Source organism: Macaca thibetana, chromosome 7 (genome assembly GCF_024542745.1).
Source record: "Macaca thibetana thibetana isolate TM-01 chromosome 7, ASM2454274v1, whole genome shotgun sequence".
NCBI lineage: Eukaryota > Metazoa > Chordata > Mammalia > Primates > Cercopithecidae > Macaca > Macaca thibetana.
This window is the reverse complement of record NC_065584.1, coordinates 118129970-118146566: the sequence shown is the minus strand read 5'-3', so window position 1 is coordinate 118146566 and position 16597 is coordinate 118129970. Positions and strand designations below refer to the sequence as shown.

Here is a 16597-nt window from a genome sequence, read left to right as displayed (position 1 = left end):
TAGGATCAGGCCTTGATTTATTGCTTTGTTGATTTGAAACATAAGTAAGTGAGGGAGAAAACATTAATGAAGGCAGATTAAGTTTAATATGTCTGTAGTTATTACATCATAAATTGAACAAACTTCGAGGATATCTTGTTGCAATATTTGGAAATAATAGTCTGATTTAGGTGAAATGTAGATCAGGTCATCCAAGAATTCTAATCTTAATCAAGAGGTTCGAAGGTGAAGTGGGGAAATACTATGAAGAAAATAAAAACTGCTTGAGCTGGAGAGTAAAGACAGGATTTCAAGTGAGGACAGAAAACAATCTTCCTCTTCCCGTTTTGTTTACACTAAAAACTAGGAAAGAGACCCCCAAATGAGCACGCTATAGCCACAGCATATTTAAACACTGTACTGGAAAGGTGTGGGCTTCATAAGGAACCCTGAGAGGCACAAAGATGAAGTCTGAGCCACCCCGGACCCTCGTCCTGCCCAGGCATCAGCGTCAGGCTGCAGAGCCAGAGAGAAGGGGCCTTCCAGACTGCAGGCTGTGGCCTCTCCTGCCCCGTGTACCAGGCGGAGCTGGGCCTGAATGGCTGAGACGGACTTCCTCTCACACATGCCTGGTGTGGTGGGATATTAGTTAGTGTTTTGTGTTGGGAAACACTGAGTTCAACATCTAATTTGCTTTATCTTAAGTTTTCTTAGAGACGTTATCGTTTTACTGTGCTTATACCATGTGATGTATTCCACAGCATTTCCTACACTTATTTGACTCCAGGCCCCTTATTAATATGTACACCTATTAGTATCTCCCACAGAAAGCTTCTGTGGAATATCAGTCTGGGAAACATGACAACGGTTAGAATCACACTTTTTCAATTCCTCCATGAGCCTGGATAATGGGTGGGGTGACTCAGAGAAACACCACTTCGGGGAGAGTGTAAGTTTTGCAAAGGTAAGACTGACTGATGTCAAATGTCACTGGTAGCATTGGGGGAAAACAGTTTATGATCCTCAGCCATGAGGCGTGCGACTGTGGCTGGAGAGGCTGTGTGGGGGCCCGTCTGTCTGTGCCCCCACTGCCTACACAAGCTGGGGGAGCCAGGGGAGAAGGAGAAGGGAGGCCGTGGGGACAGCGTTCGCTTGTCCCATTCTGTCAGCCTCCCTCACCAGGTTGGCATGCTCACAGGAGGACAGCGAGGTCTGTCTGTACCTGTGGGACACAGGGTACAACTGTCTTGACACAGACGAGAGAGCAGACTGAAGTCATTACTTCCAAATTATTTCACTATGAACTATACTCTTGAGGTTTTTTGCATCAGTTGCATTTGTGTGTTGGGAATACAATCTAATGTGCCATGTCCATTCTCTTCCCAACTCTGTGTTCAGTGACATCACATTGGTGGCTTGGAATTGGCCATGGTGAGAAAGTTTATACCATGGAAATGGGCAAATGCTAGGAATTGGGACTTGATTTATTGTTTTGAGATTGCTTCTAGAGAAGACGAGAGCAGCCGGCTAGAGCCTAGAGGAGAAAACTCATCACAGGAAAAGAGCAAGACACTTGCCCTGTGCACCTGCCCTGCGAGTCAGGGCCCGGGGGCCGTTGTGCTGGGGACAGAGTCCTGCCCCGAGCCAGTGGCTCCTGGGAGACTGCCGCTTCAGCCTGCAGTCACTCCCCTTACCTTTGTTAAGGGAGGGCAGTTTCAAGGGGATGCTGATGATCCCAACCAGGTCTTCTGTGGGGACCAGGGAGCGCAGTATGGACCTGATGCGGATGGCCTCCCCCTTTCCCGTCTGGATGAGCTGGAAGATATAGGGTCGAGAATGACATGAGATAAGTGAGGTTCCCACACCTCGCTCCACCCCACCTCCAAACCTCTGGTAGTAAAATGGCTGAAGGGCAGGGGTCCATTCCATGTTTCCCTAATTGCTACAGACACTTGTGGCCACAGGGAAAGAGGAGAGCGGTCTCTTGATTTTCCAGAAGAGGTGCTACTGAGGAAATAACTGACTGAAGAGGTTGCTAGATTCCTTTGCTGTTATTAAAGTGGCCATGAGGTGGTGGTATCAGGTCCCAGGAAGAAGTACACGGCCTGCTGGTGGCTTCTCAGTGTGACTGCACTGCCAGAAGCTCTTGGTGGCCATGACAGAAGTGTGGACAGCGTGGCCACAATGCCAGACTCTAGAGTTCTGTTAAACGTAGAGATGGGTTATGAATTTCAATTTCTAAGAGTTTGATTAATGCTGGGGATGATGAGTGGGCAAAAAGGGTATAGAGAACGTCAGAGAGAACTTGAGGGGCTCAGGGGCGTTATCCGGGCATGAATAGCCTGATCCACCCTGACACTGATGAACCAACCCACACGCACAAGGGTGTGCATGCATATCCCCCTGCACATGCAGTCTCTGGCTGGGTGTAGCAGGCGTTCAGCTGGGAACTGAATGTCATAGCTCAGGGTCAGACAGTCCCCAGGTGGGCTGGATGGTATGCTGAGATACGATGCTTGGTGCCACCAGGGAAAGCAGAAGGCCTGCCCACCCACCCTGGTGCCACCTCCATCCCCAAGGGTAGAGAAGAGGTGGCTGGTGATGATGGCATCCTTCCCTCACCACTGACAGGGCAGGACCCACAGGAGGGGTCCTGAGAAGGGATGTATGCATGCGTATGTGTATGTGCGTGTGTGTGAGGTGTTGGAGCAGAGAGGCAGTAAGGAAGGAAGAATGGGGCACCCAGATGGGCCTCTGGTGAGCTATCCCATGCCGCCTTCTTGAGAAGCAGCAAACTATAATGTGCTTTCTGATGTGATGAGAGGTGATCAGGAAAGCTAGAGTGTGAACACACAGGGGTTCCTGACCCTCCCCACCCCCGCCAAGACTGTAGAACACTCTAGTGTTTTCTGGGCTCCCTTTCAAGTTTCCTGCGTTTGCTTAAAGGCACAGAAATGGAAAAACAGGCCTACGTGGGTAAGGCTCCTTTATCATAGCAGGAATTGGAATCCTAAGAATTCAGATCAGCCTCCCTTATCAAGATTTAGAGTTGCTTTTCATATGAAAAGCAGCTATTTCCTCTCTTATGATGTCAGACCTTATATGAAATAAGGCTGCTTCTTTCAGCCCTCAGCAGAGGTGAAAAAAGAAAGGAAAAGAAGGTACAAATTTTTAGTTCAAAACTAGAAGTCTGAGAAGACATCTCATAGAACAGAACCACCCTTTTGTGATGTCTGCAAAGCTCTACCTCTGGGGGAGAAAATCAAACACCAACCACAGGAAGTCTGCCTTCCTGGAGCCTAACCCCACAGTCGTCAGGGACGGGATCTTCCACGTTGAGGGTCCTGTGGCCGTGATCCAGAATCAAGTTGCTCCCATTTTGACCAAATTGAGGCATGTCAAAACACGATTCTGGGAGGCTTTTGAAACAAACTGTGCAGGGGACATGCTCAACTAGTACCACAGAGAACTCACACAAGACAGGGATCTGCCCTGGAGTCCCTTCCTAGAAAGCAGCAGAGTCAGGTATCAGAGGTGGAGACTACTTTTGAAATGAGCTAAAAAGGGACCTAGAAAAAGGCATGTTAGCAAATGTCAGAGACAGAGGAAGGAATGAGGTTCAGGAAATCTATAGTGTTCTCGGCGCAGGTTTCTCAAAGCTGTTCTCTGGAAGCTCTATCACTTACGTGCATTTCAGGAGCACAGCGGCCCAGTAGATCTATAAGGGCCGAATAAAATGACATAATTGCATTGCCCATATGCACGATTTCTTCTTCCTCTTCATTGGCCTCCGTGCTGCTGAGAGAACCAACAGAGGGGAGGTGTGAGGAAGGCTGGCAGGCACTGCCATGCTGGGAGACACAAGTTGCTTGATATGGAAGCACTCTGCTCTCCTTTCCCTTGGAGCCTCACCTTCCTCTAGAAGTCCACAAAGTGGTTTCATTCATTAAGCTCGGGGAACCCAAATATTTGTCTATGACATTCACAGGATCCCATGAATCTTAAGGCATGAGTACCGACATGAGCTGATCATCAGACCATAACTCCTACCAACCTTTCAATCCTTTTTCCTCCCCGTGAGGGGAAGATCCAGGGAAAGCACCCTGGACCAGGAGTCAGGAGGGCTCCGTCCCTGTCCTGGCTCTGTTGCTAATAAGCTATATGACCTTGGGCCTCAGTTTTTTTCTCATGTTGCTTGAGGAAGTGGGGAAAGCCTATGTGTAGGGTCCTTTCCAGCTCTCCCAGGTCTGATGACAAAGAAAAATGCCAACCGTCTAAAGAGTTTCTGCTGGGTTATACCCAATCTCTAGATTCCAGGGTCTAATCTAAAGGCTGTGATGAAGAAAGGGACATGATCATGAGACTTGATAAAGGGAAAGTAAGACAATCAGATAATCTACCAACTATATCCTTAACATGTAAATAACATTATAGTGCTGTGACTTTCCACATTCTGCAACTTGCTTTTTCTTTTTTTAAGGAGTCCAATCAAAACACTTTCTTAATTAGTTCTCATGCTTTCAGAAGAAGAAGTGGAGGCACGATCTGGTTTTACAAATGAGGTATGGGTTGAGACACTGTGGGACAAAATACTGAAGGAAACATGCTGAAGTTAGACAAGGAGTAGAACCTTGGCCCAGGCCTTTGCCTCCTACCCCATGGTGATGCTACAGGGAGGCTAAGAGTTTGCCCACTTTGTGATTTCCAGCTGCGCTGAGCAGAGTAGAGAAAATGGAAGGGGTGAAGGTGATGCTGATCACTAGGCTTACTGGGAGAGTCAAGACAACACTGGGCTTGATGAAGTGTAAATGTTTTAGCTGTAACTGTGAAGAACATGTGCTTTCTCTATTACCTCCTAAATCATCCATATACCAACAATATCTGAGAGCTCACCAATTGTATCCGTGCCGGAAGGCAATCCTTTCACTTACACTTCTCTTTTGTATCCTTGAGAGGGGAGGTCAAGCGTGGGGTTCTCAGAGATCTTAATGGCACCCTGCATGGCCGCCAACAGTCCGTTTCCCCCCTCGCCCCGCAGGGCCGGGCCGAAGCACTCTGGGCGTCTGATGAGCAGCTTGACCACAACGCTGGCATTTTCTTCCACACTCTCACCTAAGGGAGAAAGGCACTGTTTCCTTCTCAATGGAAAGGACAACCCCAGAATTGATTTCTAGTTGATGAGGCTGGGAGAACAGTATTTTGTTCAGCTTATCACCTACTCTCTTTTTGGTTTAGGTCAGTCCAGTGGGCAGTGGGAGCGGAGAAGGAACTAAGACACCTGTAACTGATTGTGGTCAGTTAGTTATAAACCCCATGCACTGCACTCGAACCAGCCTCATCTACCCTTAAGATTAGGAGTTGACACTGATGGAGAAAAAGGTGGCTTTGATAAATTGGGTCAGGATCTGTTTATTTAAAGTATTAGGATCAACCATTACAGAACAGGTTTTTACTCTTCAGCTCAGGAGTTTGTACTGTAGAGATTATTTCCATATATTTAGGTCCTCAGAGGGCAGTTAATAAACTACTGAGTCTACCCTGGAATACTGATTCATTCACGAGTGACTTAGTGAACAGAAGAACTTTACATCTTTATTACCTCAGCGAGGGCACATGCAAATCTGCTTCCTTCCTTGAAAGGAGGTAAGATGGTTACTCAGCTGGTGTGCTTCAATTAACGTTTGGGGAAGTGACATATCAGCTTCTGATTCTGTTACTGATTCTGTATCATACTCTCACAGAGTCTAATACTTACCCTAGGACAGCCAGGTTTCTATGGATAGACTTCAGGTCATTTTTGGAATCATGTATCCAGATGAAGAATCTGCTTGGTCAAGTTTTATTGGTTATTCCTAAACTCGCTCTCTGGGAAGGCAGAGGTTGGAGAATTGTATTCTGTGGCATTTGTTTTTGGATGAACCAGACAACAAAGATAGAGCCTCATTTCCTGATAAAGTGATTAAGGATAGCCATTTTTTTTTTTTTTTTTTAATTATACTTTAAGTTCTAGGGTACCTGTGCACAATGTACAGGCTTGTTACATATGTATGTCGGTGCCATGTTGGTGTGCTGCACCTATTAAGTTGTCCTTTACATTAAGTATTTCTCCTAATGCTATCCCTTCCCCAGCCCCCCACCCCATGACAGACCCCGGTGTGTGATGTTCCCCACCCTGTGTCCAAGTGTTCTCATTGTTAATTCCCACCTATGAGTGAGATCATGTAGTGTTTGGTTTTCTGTCCTTGCCATAGTTTGCTCATGTGTCTGTTGGCTGCATAAATGTCTTCTTTTGAGAACTGTCTGTTCATATCCTTCACCCACTTTTTGATGGGGTTGATTTTTTCTTGTAAATTTGTTTAAGTTCTTTGTAGATTCTGGATATTAGCCCTTTGTCAAATATTTTATTCTCAATAAAAAACATACCTCTGTCTCAGATGAAATCCTAATTTGTATCTGATAATTCATCTCTGAGCCAAGACTCAAGGGCGAGACCTTTTTCCATATTGTGTTAGCTAAAGCCTAAAGAAAAACTTCTCTACAGAATCATAAGAGGCACCTCATTTGTGTCTGAGAATTTATCCCTGAACCCAGTACTCAAAGGCAAGACTTGCTGATGTTATGTATTGCAAGCTTGAAGAAAAACTTTTCTACAGAATCATAGGGTATTTCTTGGAGAACTGAGAGATAACAGAGGTTACAATGTGATACGCTGTTGTATTATTTATTCTTGTGCAAAATATGACCTCAAATATTGGCAGGCTAGAACAATAAATGTTATCTCACAGTATTTGTACAGGCCAGGAATTTTGAAGTGGCTAAGCTAGGTGGTCCTGCCTTGCGATCTCCCATGAGGTGGCAGCTGCCGTCTTCCGAAAGCCTGTCTGGGACTGGAGCATCAGCTTCCACGTTCACTCACACAGCTGTTGGCAAGAGGCCTCACTTGCATACTGGATGTTGCGTGGAGGCCTCAGTTGCACACTGGGTGTTGGGTGGAGGCCTCAGTCTCTTACCATGTTGACCTCTCCATAGGGCTGCTTGAGTGTTCTCATGATGTGGCAGCTGGCTTCCCGCAGAGCAAATTATCCAGAAGGACAGTAGAGCAGAAGCCAAGCTGCCTTTAACAACCTGGTCACTTACTGTCACTCTGTTATATCCTATTCATGAGAAGTGAGTCACTAAGTCCAGCTCACATGTAAAGGGAGAATTAGGCTCTGTATTTTGGAGGGAAGAGTATCAAAGAATGTATAGACACATTTTGAAACCATCTTAGCAGTTTAAGTTCTATTTAATACAACATTTTATGAATCAACTTAGAAGTGTTGGGAGTAAAGCATTTTTTTTAAAAGACAGGGTCTGGCTCTGTCACCCAGGCTGGAGTGCAGTGGCATGATCTCAGCTCCGTGCAGCCTCACCCTCTAGGGTTCAAATGATCCTCCCACCTGAGCCTCTTGGGTAGCTGAGACTACAGGCACATGCTACCACAACTGGCTAATTGCTGTTGTTGTAGTTGTTGTATTTTTTTGTAAAAACAGGGTTTCACCATGTTGCCCAGGCTGGTCTCAAACTCCTGGACTCAAGCAATCCTCCTGCCTTGGCCTCCCAAAGTGCTGGGATTACAGGCATGAGCCACCACACCCTGGCAGAGCATCTGAATGAGAACCCAGAAAAATCTAACTTTTTGTTCCAGCTTTTTAGCTCATCACTGTGTGAGTACGCACACTGCACAATCTCACTGGGTCTTTCCCCTGTTCAGCTATGCATGCTCCATCTGGTTTTAGAGTGACTCTGTTAGTCTAACTCAGATGCAGAGATTTCTCCCATTATGCTCAGAGGAATGGGGATGGGGTGGGGTGGCAGCTGAGCTTGCTGTCTGAATGCTTGAAATTAACTCAGGCTCACCTCTCAACTACACTCAATCTTGAACATACCGAATGTGTCTCACAGCCCTGAAGAGTCTACCTCAGACCACAGGTGTAGTCCTGTCCTAGAGCTTGGCTTGCTGACATCCTCTTTTATCACTCAAGCTTTTGTACTGTGGGCCAAATCCAAGATTGTTAGCATGTACCACTCTAAGTTTTAGAATTGTGTAGCTCCACCCAGAAAAAATTTTATTAAACTGAATTTAAACAGTTAATCAGCTTCCATTCATGGTTTTATAGCTCGATCCTTCAAGAGTCTAGAATTTTTGTAAAGAACTTTGTCTTTAAGTTCTATCCAATGTATCACACATCAAAAACCAATCGGTTTTTACTAAAGAATCCATGTGAAGAAAATTCTCAGGAGATACTAAAAGGGTAAAATTATCATAATAACGGGATGGTGGAAAGAATCAACATATTCTGGAAAAAGAGAAACCAAGGAGAGGTTGGGAGACACTGTACAGGTTGTAGAGACCTCAGAGAAGAGTATGATGCTGAGTGCTATGCCCATGCTCTCCTATCAGTTGGGCCTACCATTTACACCTAATATAGTTTACTCACAGGAGGGACACTTACAGAAAAGCACCAGGAGAATCTACATTGTTAAAAGCCAGTGGTTTCAGATATAGATGTATCTCACAGTTCATTACTTTCGAATGGTTTTGGCCTCCAATACTTATCAGGTAGCACATACATCAGCCCTCTCAGTTTTAATTTCTCACTACAAGAATAATAAAGCTGAAACATTGAAATTTTAAATAGAAAAAATGGAGGAAAAAAACCCAACTCTGTTAATCAAGCTTATTTAAATCCTATACTTAGATTCTTTCAGTTACCTGGTGGAAATGCTTGCCGGTCAGTCACCGATTTTACCAGCATGTTGAATTCAACTTAGTTTTCCCCACAGTGATTGGCATGAAGTTGGTGGGATTTAAAACCACAATACGCAGAAGTTGAAAAATCAGACTGTGAGTTCTACATTGAGCTTTCGATTGAAATTCATTTGCCCAATTAGCCTTATTTTATTCGAGTCTCAGGCCTTCAGAACTGAACTAATTGGGTCTGTTTCTGCAAGTGACCCAGGAAGCCAGCCCTTGATTACTGAATTATGGACATCTGTGGAGAATGCAGAGCACACCCTAAGAGGAAGGAGCTGAAGTGTAACCATTGCTGCTAATTAGACACGGGACCAACGAAAGGAATTTCCAAAGGCTTCCCAAGGCAGAGAGGATGGCACGATTAGGAAGGAGAGACAGTCTCTTCCCAATTACCTGTAGCTCAGCAAGCTTGACTGCTAACCAAATCCAGTGTGGTACAGCTAGATACTGACCTGGAGGGCATTTTTCAAGAGCGAAGAGAGAGACTTGAGGTAAACTAGTTTTGCCCAAGGGCTTGCAACAATGCTTTTTGCTTGAGTTCTAATATGAATAATGAGCTTAATAACAGCAGGAATATTCACAGTGCCTTTCTTCAAAGGCTTCAATACTGTCTTCATGTTACTATTTTCTTTTCGATACTCCTGAACAGTTGGATGGAAATGGAGATGATTCTCCCCGTTTTACCCAGGTAAAACACTCATACTCACCACAGGGACAGTTAGCAGGGATACAATTATTTAATCTTCAGCCCATCACTTTTCTCACTCTCTCTGTTCTAATTCTAGTTTCTGTTTTAAAGTTCCATTGTCTGGAACACTGTTCTTCCCATTCTTTCGATGTAAACCCTCAACTTAGGTAACTCCGTTTCATCCTTCAGGAGGAGCTTAAACATGGGAGCCCCAGAGGACCTGTTCCTCTCAAACACCCTGTCTTCTTCCTTTGTGCCTGCTTTCCCCGTGAGACTGTACATGCCACAAGAACAGGACCCTGTGTCTGAATTACCTAACACTGTGTGCTCAAGGGTCTTGCTAACATCTGGCATATCACAGGCATTCAAAGAATACATTTTTTCAATAAGTCAATAGACTTCACTGAGACTCAAGGTAGAGACTTGAAATGACTGGATGGAAAACCAAAGGTGGCTATCCATTGTTGCATTATCCCACGCAATTACCAGCCTCTGTTTACAAGAGCCTGCATCATCTACTACCTCAGATTTCAATTAGTCCTAAAGAAAAGAAACATATTCTCAATCAAGTCCCACCTCAGTAAGAGAGAACACAGGGCTCCAGCATGAATGAATGTACTCACACTCATTTAATTAATTTAGAGAATTGGAGGGGCAGGATAATGGCCAGGATCCAACACCTCTTTTTGCTAAATGCCATCTTTGATAGGGTGCCAGGCAACTTGTATGAACTAAGTATGGTATGTCCAGATAGTAAGGACATACCATCTTCTTTTTAGGGCCTTCCAGCCTGGGAAGGGATTAACTGGAGATGTGTCTATCAACCACTGTGATAGCACAGAGAGCAAACCAGGAATTGTTTGCCCATTTACTAATGAATTCAACTATCCATTGAGTCCACGCTACATGCTAGTAACTGATCTAGAGACAGCAGACAAGTAGTGACCAGGACAGTCAAGCCTGAACCCCGGAATGAGACTAGTGGAACAGAACCACCCCAGCAGACCTGTGGACCTGCAGCAGAGCTTTCCTACCACCTTACAGATATGTAAGAAATAAATGTTTATTATTTTATGCCTTTGAGATTATGAAGTTATTATGTAGCAGATACGGGCTGATATAAGAGAGTAGAAGGAGGGAATTCAGTTCCTATGCAACTTAGAGTGGCCCAGGTATAAGATAATAACAACTTGGAGTAGAAAGTGGCCAGTGGAGATGGAGAGAAGATAGATTTCCAGTATCTTTTAGATGCTGAATCAACAGAACTTGCTGATGGACTGAATGTGGGAATAAGGAAAAAAGCTGATTTAAGGATGCTCTCTAGACTTAGTCTGAGTATCTGAAAAGTTGGTGGAGCTAGTTAAGGAGATGGAGAATCCTCACGGAAGAACAGGTTTTAGGTGGTAATTACATACTCAGCTTTAAGATGTACAAAATTTAAGATGCATATGAGACCTCCAAGTGGAAATACCAAGTAGATAACCAGGATATACAAGTCTGGGGCTCAGGGAAGAGGACAAAGCTGGCAAAATACATTTGGGGATTGTCAGTGTATACATGGAATTCAAAGCCAAGGGACTGCATGAAATCATGCCAGGGTGGATGGCGCAGTAGTAGTCCAGATATTCTGAAGACCAGTATTTAATCACAGAATTGTGCTAAAATTTTGCCCACGTGTCTAGAGTTTGGGTCTATGTGGCTTTTTCATGAAATATGCCAAATAAAACTTGAATGCAATAGAAACCTGGTGTCAGAATTGACGTGTGCTCTGACAAAATACGGGCATTCTCAACAAGATGATGAAAATCAGCCTTTGATGAGCACAAGGGTCATAATACTGCCATTCTGTGTGAATAATGTTGATGAAGCAGTTTTTTTTGTTTGTTTGTTTCATTCAGCTTAATTCCATAGTTTTATTGAAGTATCAGGCTTCGTTTACTACTCTTATCCAAGAAATGGTTGATGAGACCCACATACATATATTAAGTAGGTTCTGGACTTTTTTTAAATTTTGTTTTTTAAATTGACAAGGTTCTGGACTTTTGAGTCCACTGCCAAGATACTCAGTTACCACTACCGCTGGAATCCCACAGGGGCCTTGGACGCAAGCTGCTGAGAAATTCACTCAGGGTGAAAAGAATGTAGTTGACATCCTTTCACCCCAGCCAACCCTTTCACCCCAGCCAACTCTCCTCATTTTGGTGATCTTGGCCTAGGCTTGCCATTGGCTTCTTTATTTGAGGAATTTATTTTCTATTACTGGTAGTGTTTTGACTATCTAACTTATTTCTGGACTTTGATGCTGTTTCACTTTGAATTTTTACAGATGGAGGCACATTTCCTTGCCTCTGTCACTATAAGCCCTTTACCTGTCTGATAGATTTCCTTTCCTTTTCTCAGGTGTAAAGATTCCAGGAAGTCCAGTGGGAGAATGAAGAAGGTGCGGTATATGCAAGATTGTACAAGCTTTATACTATGGCTTGAATGATGGTGCCCCCTCCAAAATTTATGTTGAAACTTAATCCCTAATGCAACAGTGTGTTAGGCCATTCTTGCATTGCCGTAAAGAAATACCTGAGACTGAGTAATTTATAAAGAAAAGAGGTTTAGGCTGGGCGTGGTGGCTTATGCCTTTAATTCTAGCACTTTGGGAGACTGAGGTGGGTGGAGCACGAGGTCAGGAGATCGAGACCATCCTGGTTAACATGGTGAAATCCCGTCTCTACTAAAAATACAAAACATTAGCTGGGCATGGTGGCGGGCGCCTGGAGTCCCAGCTACTCGGGAGGCTGAGGCAGGAGAATGGCGTGAACCCGGGAGGCGGAGCTTCCAGTGAGCTGAGATCATACCACTGCACTCCAGCCTGGGCGACAGAGCGAGACTCCATCTCAAAAGAAAAAAAAAAGAAAAAGAAAAGAGGTTTAATTGGCTCACTGTTTCTGCAGGCTATACAGGAAACATGGTGCCAGCAACCGCTTGGTTTCTGGTGAGGCCTCGGGAAGCTTTTACTCATGGCAGAAGGTGAAGGGGGAGCAGATGTCTCACATACAGAGAAGGAAAGAAAGAGTGGGAGGAAGGTACCACATACTTAAGCAACCAGAGCTTATGAGAACTCACTAGTGTGAGGACAGCACCAAGCCAAGAGGCATCTGTCCCCGTGATCCAAACACCTCCCACCAGGCTCCACCTCCAACATTCGGGATGACAATTCAACATGAGATTTAGAGGAGACAACATCCAAACCACATTAAACAGTATTAAGAAATGTGGCCTTTGGGTGGGCAAAGGATATGAACAGACACTTCTCAAAAGAAGACATTTATGCAGCCAACAGACACATGAAAAAATGCTCATCATTACTGGTCATCAGAGAAGTGCAAATTAAAATCACAATGAGATACCATCTCACATCAATTAGAATGGCAATCATTAAAAAGTCAGGAAAGAACAGGTGCTGGAGAGGACGTAGAGAAACAGGAACACTTTTACACTGTTGGTGGGACTGTAAACTAGTTCAACCATTGTGGAAGACAGTGTGGCAATTCCTCAAGGATCTAGAACCAGAAATACCATTTGACCCAGCAATCCCATTACTGGGTATATACCCAAAGGATTATAAATCATGCTGCTATAAAGACACATGCACACATATGTTTATTGCTACACTATTCACAATAGCAAAGACTTGGAACCAACCCAGATGTCCATCAATGATAGACTGCATTAAGAAAATGTGGCACATTTCCACCATGGAATAGTATGCAGCCATGAAAAAGGATGAGTTCATGTCCTTTGTAGGGACATGGATGCAGCTGGAAACCATCATTCTGAGCAAACTATCACAAGGACAGAAAACCAAACACCGCATGTTCTCACTCATAGGTGGGAATTGAGCAATGAGAACACTTGGACACAGGATGGGAAACATCACACACCAGGGCCTGTTGTGGGGTAGGGGAGGGGATAGGGATAGCATTAGGAGAAATACCTAATGTAAATGATGAGTTGACGGGTGCAGCACATCAACATGGCACTTGTATACATATGTAACAAACCTGCATGTTGTGCACATGTACCCTAGAACTTAAAGCATAATTAAAAAATAAAAAAAAAGAAGTGTGGACTTTGGGAGGTGATTAAGTTATAAGGATCTCTGCCCGCATGAGTGGGATTAGTACACTTATACAAGGGTTTAAAATTGAAGGGATATTCTCTTGCCCTTCAATTGATTCTGCCATGTGAGTACACAGTGTTCCTCCTCTCCAGAGGACGCGGCAACATGGTACTATCTTGGAAGCAGACAGCAGCCCTCCCAGACATCAATCCTACTGGTGCCTTGTTCTTGAACTTCCCAGTCTTCAGAGCTATGAGAAATAAATTTCTGTCTTTATAAATTATCCAGTCTCAGGTATTTCATTACTGCAGTATAAATGGACTAAGATACCTTATAGTTAGTACAAAGGTATAATATAGATGTTAAGAATCCAACTGCAACTAGCTATATCTCAAATGTACCTTATATTCTACCTTCTTATCACTCTAGCATGATATATCTCCTGAGTACAACATTGCAATGTTGTTCCTATTTGTCTTAAACTGTTATTTAAATCTTTTGTCACTGGTTAACTTTTCAAGAGTTTGCTGAATCTTTTCAACTGTTTTATAAACTTGAGAACAAAACTATGTCTCACACATTTAGCGCTAACCATGCCTAGTCTAGTACCAATCACACTGAAGAATGGTTAACATGCCCTTTCTGACTCTAAAAACATGAACACAAGGGCAGAAATAAACCAGATGATTCTTAAGTGTCTCCACCTCAGACGCCCTTCAAAGCTAAGATGAAACTTTGTACTCTCAACCCTAAAAGATGTATGTCTCCCAGCACAACAGTCTATCCATATGCTCCCCCTATAGGACTCTGTTAAACTATATCCATTTATTTCAAGATGTTATTCAACACTTGCCTTCTTCCTTACGCATCCCTTGACTAATTCTACCAGATTCCAACAAACACCATCATTTTGGCATGCCAACAGTCCCATGTGTCACTATGTAGGTAGGTGTGATTGATTATAAAGTTTTTAGTAATTATTCCACACGTTTCTGATCACTGTACTTGGGTTTTCTCTGTTTCCTGCTTTGAGTTGCAGGAAGTGACTTCTGGGCAGGACTTCTAGAGCATCACGTTTCATAGCCCCTCACAGACTCTTCACATGTCACATGATGGATGCCCAAGTTATGCCCGCTTATAATAAATCTACCTAGGAAAGCAGATTCAGCAAAACTAGGAGACATTATGTTCCTTAAACTAAGTTTGTAGTCTGGGGAAGATATCGCTGTAACTCTCCAAGGACGCTAAGAAAACACAGAATAACTTTTCCCTTTTTCTTGTGGATAGGAAATCTTTTCCTTCTCAGAATCTACAATAGGAAGGGATTAATCAGAGACACCCAAACACATCTGTGCTTAGCCTGGCTACAGTGTTTGCAACTGCCAGGAAAATAGAAGCTTATCGACTTCATTACTTCCAGAGTTAAACACAACCCAAGAATTTTCAACAGCTAATAAAAATAAAGAGAAGCGAATTATATGCCTTAAAACATTTTCTTAAAGACAAATATTTAAGAAGATTTACTACAAACATTAAGAAATAATAGTAAAATAATGTTAGAAAGAGTTTTCTGATTCCATTATTTTGATATACTAAAAGTTTTGATTTGGCTCAAAATTTTTAAAATTAGCACCAAACAGTGATTAAATAGTATCACAACTTTTGACAAGCTCAAAGGAGAAAATGTTGTTTTTCCTTGTTCATTAGGGAGACAGGAAGACAACAGTGTACAACGGTTCATAAAGTTTGGCCTCTGGAGTCAAACTGCTTGATTCAATTTCTGGCTTTACTTTCTACTACCTATGAGACTCTGGGCAAGGTATTTAATCTAAGCTTCAGGGTCTTTATCTATAAGATGAAGATAATTGTATCCACCTGCTGTGGTCTGAATATTTGCGTCTCCCCACCCTCCAAAATTCATGTTGAAATCCTAACTGTCAAGGTGACAATATTAGGCAGTAGGGCCTTTGGTGGGTGATTAAGTCATGAGGGCAGAGCCCTCATGAATGGGATTTGTGCCATTATAAAAGAGGCCCCAGAGAGCTGCCTTGCCTCTTCCACCATGTGAGAACACAATGAGAAGGCACCATCTATGAACCAGAAACCTCACCAGACACTGAATCTGCCAGCACCTTGATCCTGGACTTCCCAGTTTTCAGAAGTGTAAGAAATAAATTTATGTTGTCTATAAGCTACCTTGTCTATGGTATTTTATTACGGCAGCCTGAACAGACTAAGATGCTTCCTTCATTGGATTGTCATATAATTTATGTTAATATATGTAGAAGTGTTTTGAACAGTGCCTGGCACATGGTAAATGCTGTGTATTACCGGTAAATAAGTGTCAGCTGTTATGATCCTCACCACAATCTTCGCTACCCTCATCATCACTCACCGTCATTCACCACTCACCCTTACAACCCTGTATGACCATGCACCATCCAACCATCATATCCCATCATCACCATCATCATTACCCACCACCATCACCATGTCTACCTTCACTAACCACCACCCACCTCAATCACCCTACAACTCACTATAGCCACTGACCGACTATCATATTCCACTATCACTAGCATCATCACCATTCATCACCCACTATCACAGCTCCCACTACCACTCACCATTACCCACCATGAACACCCCTGCCACCAACCATCGTCTACCACCACCCACCATGAATGCTCCCATCATCTTATATCACTTTGATCTTTCATTGCTGAGCAGAGGTCACAAAAATATCCAGAAAGTCCTTTTGAATCACCTTTTAGACATAAGGACTTATAAAGGGCTTTGAGATCCCAAAGAAATCTATTAGTTACAGTTTTCCCATTTCAAATGCCCTACCACTCTCATAAAGATCATGAACAACAACGATCATAACTACAAGTTTATAAGGTTTCTGGCACTGGGCTAATCTGAGTTTTCCAGGGATTATTTCATTTTATGAAATATATGATAATTATCATCTCTGTTTTACATATAAAAAAGCACTGAGGTTAGGTATTTTGACTAA

General features: G+C 43.3%; 1 protein-coding gene across 1 annotated transcript in view; it reads right to left on the bottom strand.

Annotated features, from left to right (window-relative positions):
- The window catches only part of RYR3 (ryanodine receptor 3), a 566751-nt gene that overhangs the window by 140189 nt on the left and 409965 nt on the right, over positions 1-16597 (bottom strand). The window contains exons 44-46 of the mRNA XM_050797588.1: positions 4911-5091; positions 3666-3777; positions 1674-1794 (exon numbers count right to left, since the gene is read on the bottom strand). Of these exons, the coding sequence (XP_050653545.1) occupies positions 1674-1794; positions 3666-3777; positions 4911-5091 (414 nt within the window). The remainder of the gene's footprint in view (positions 1-1673; positions 1795-3665; positions 3778-4910; positions 5092-16597) is intronic.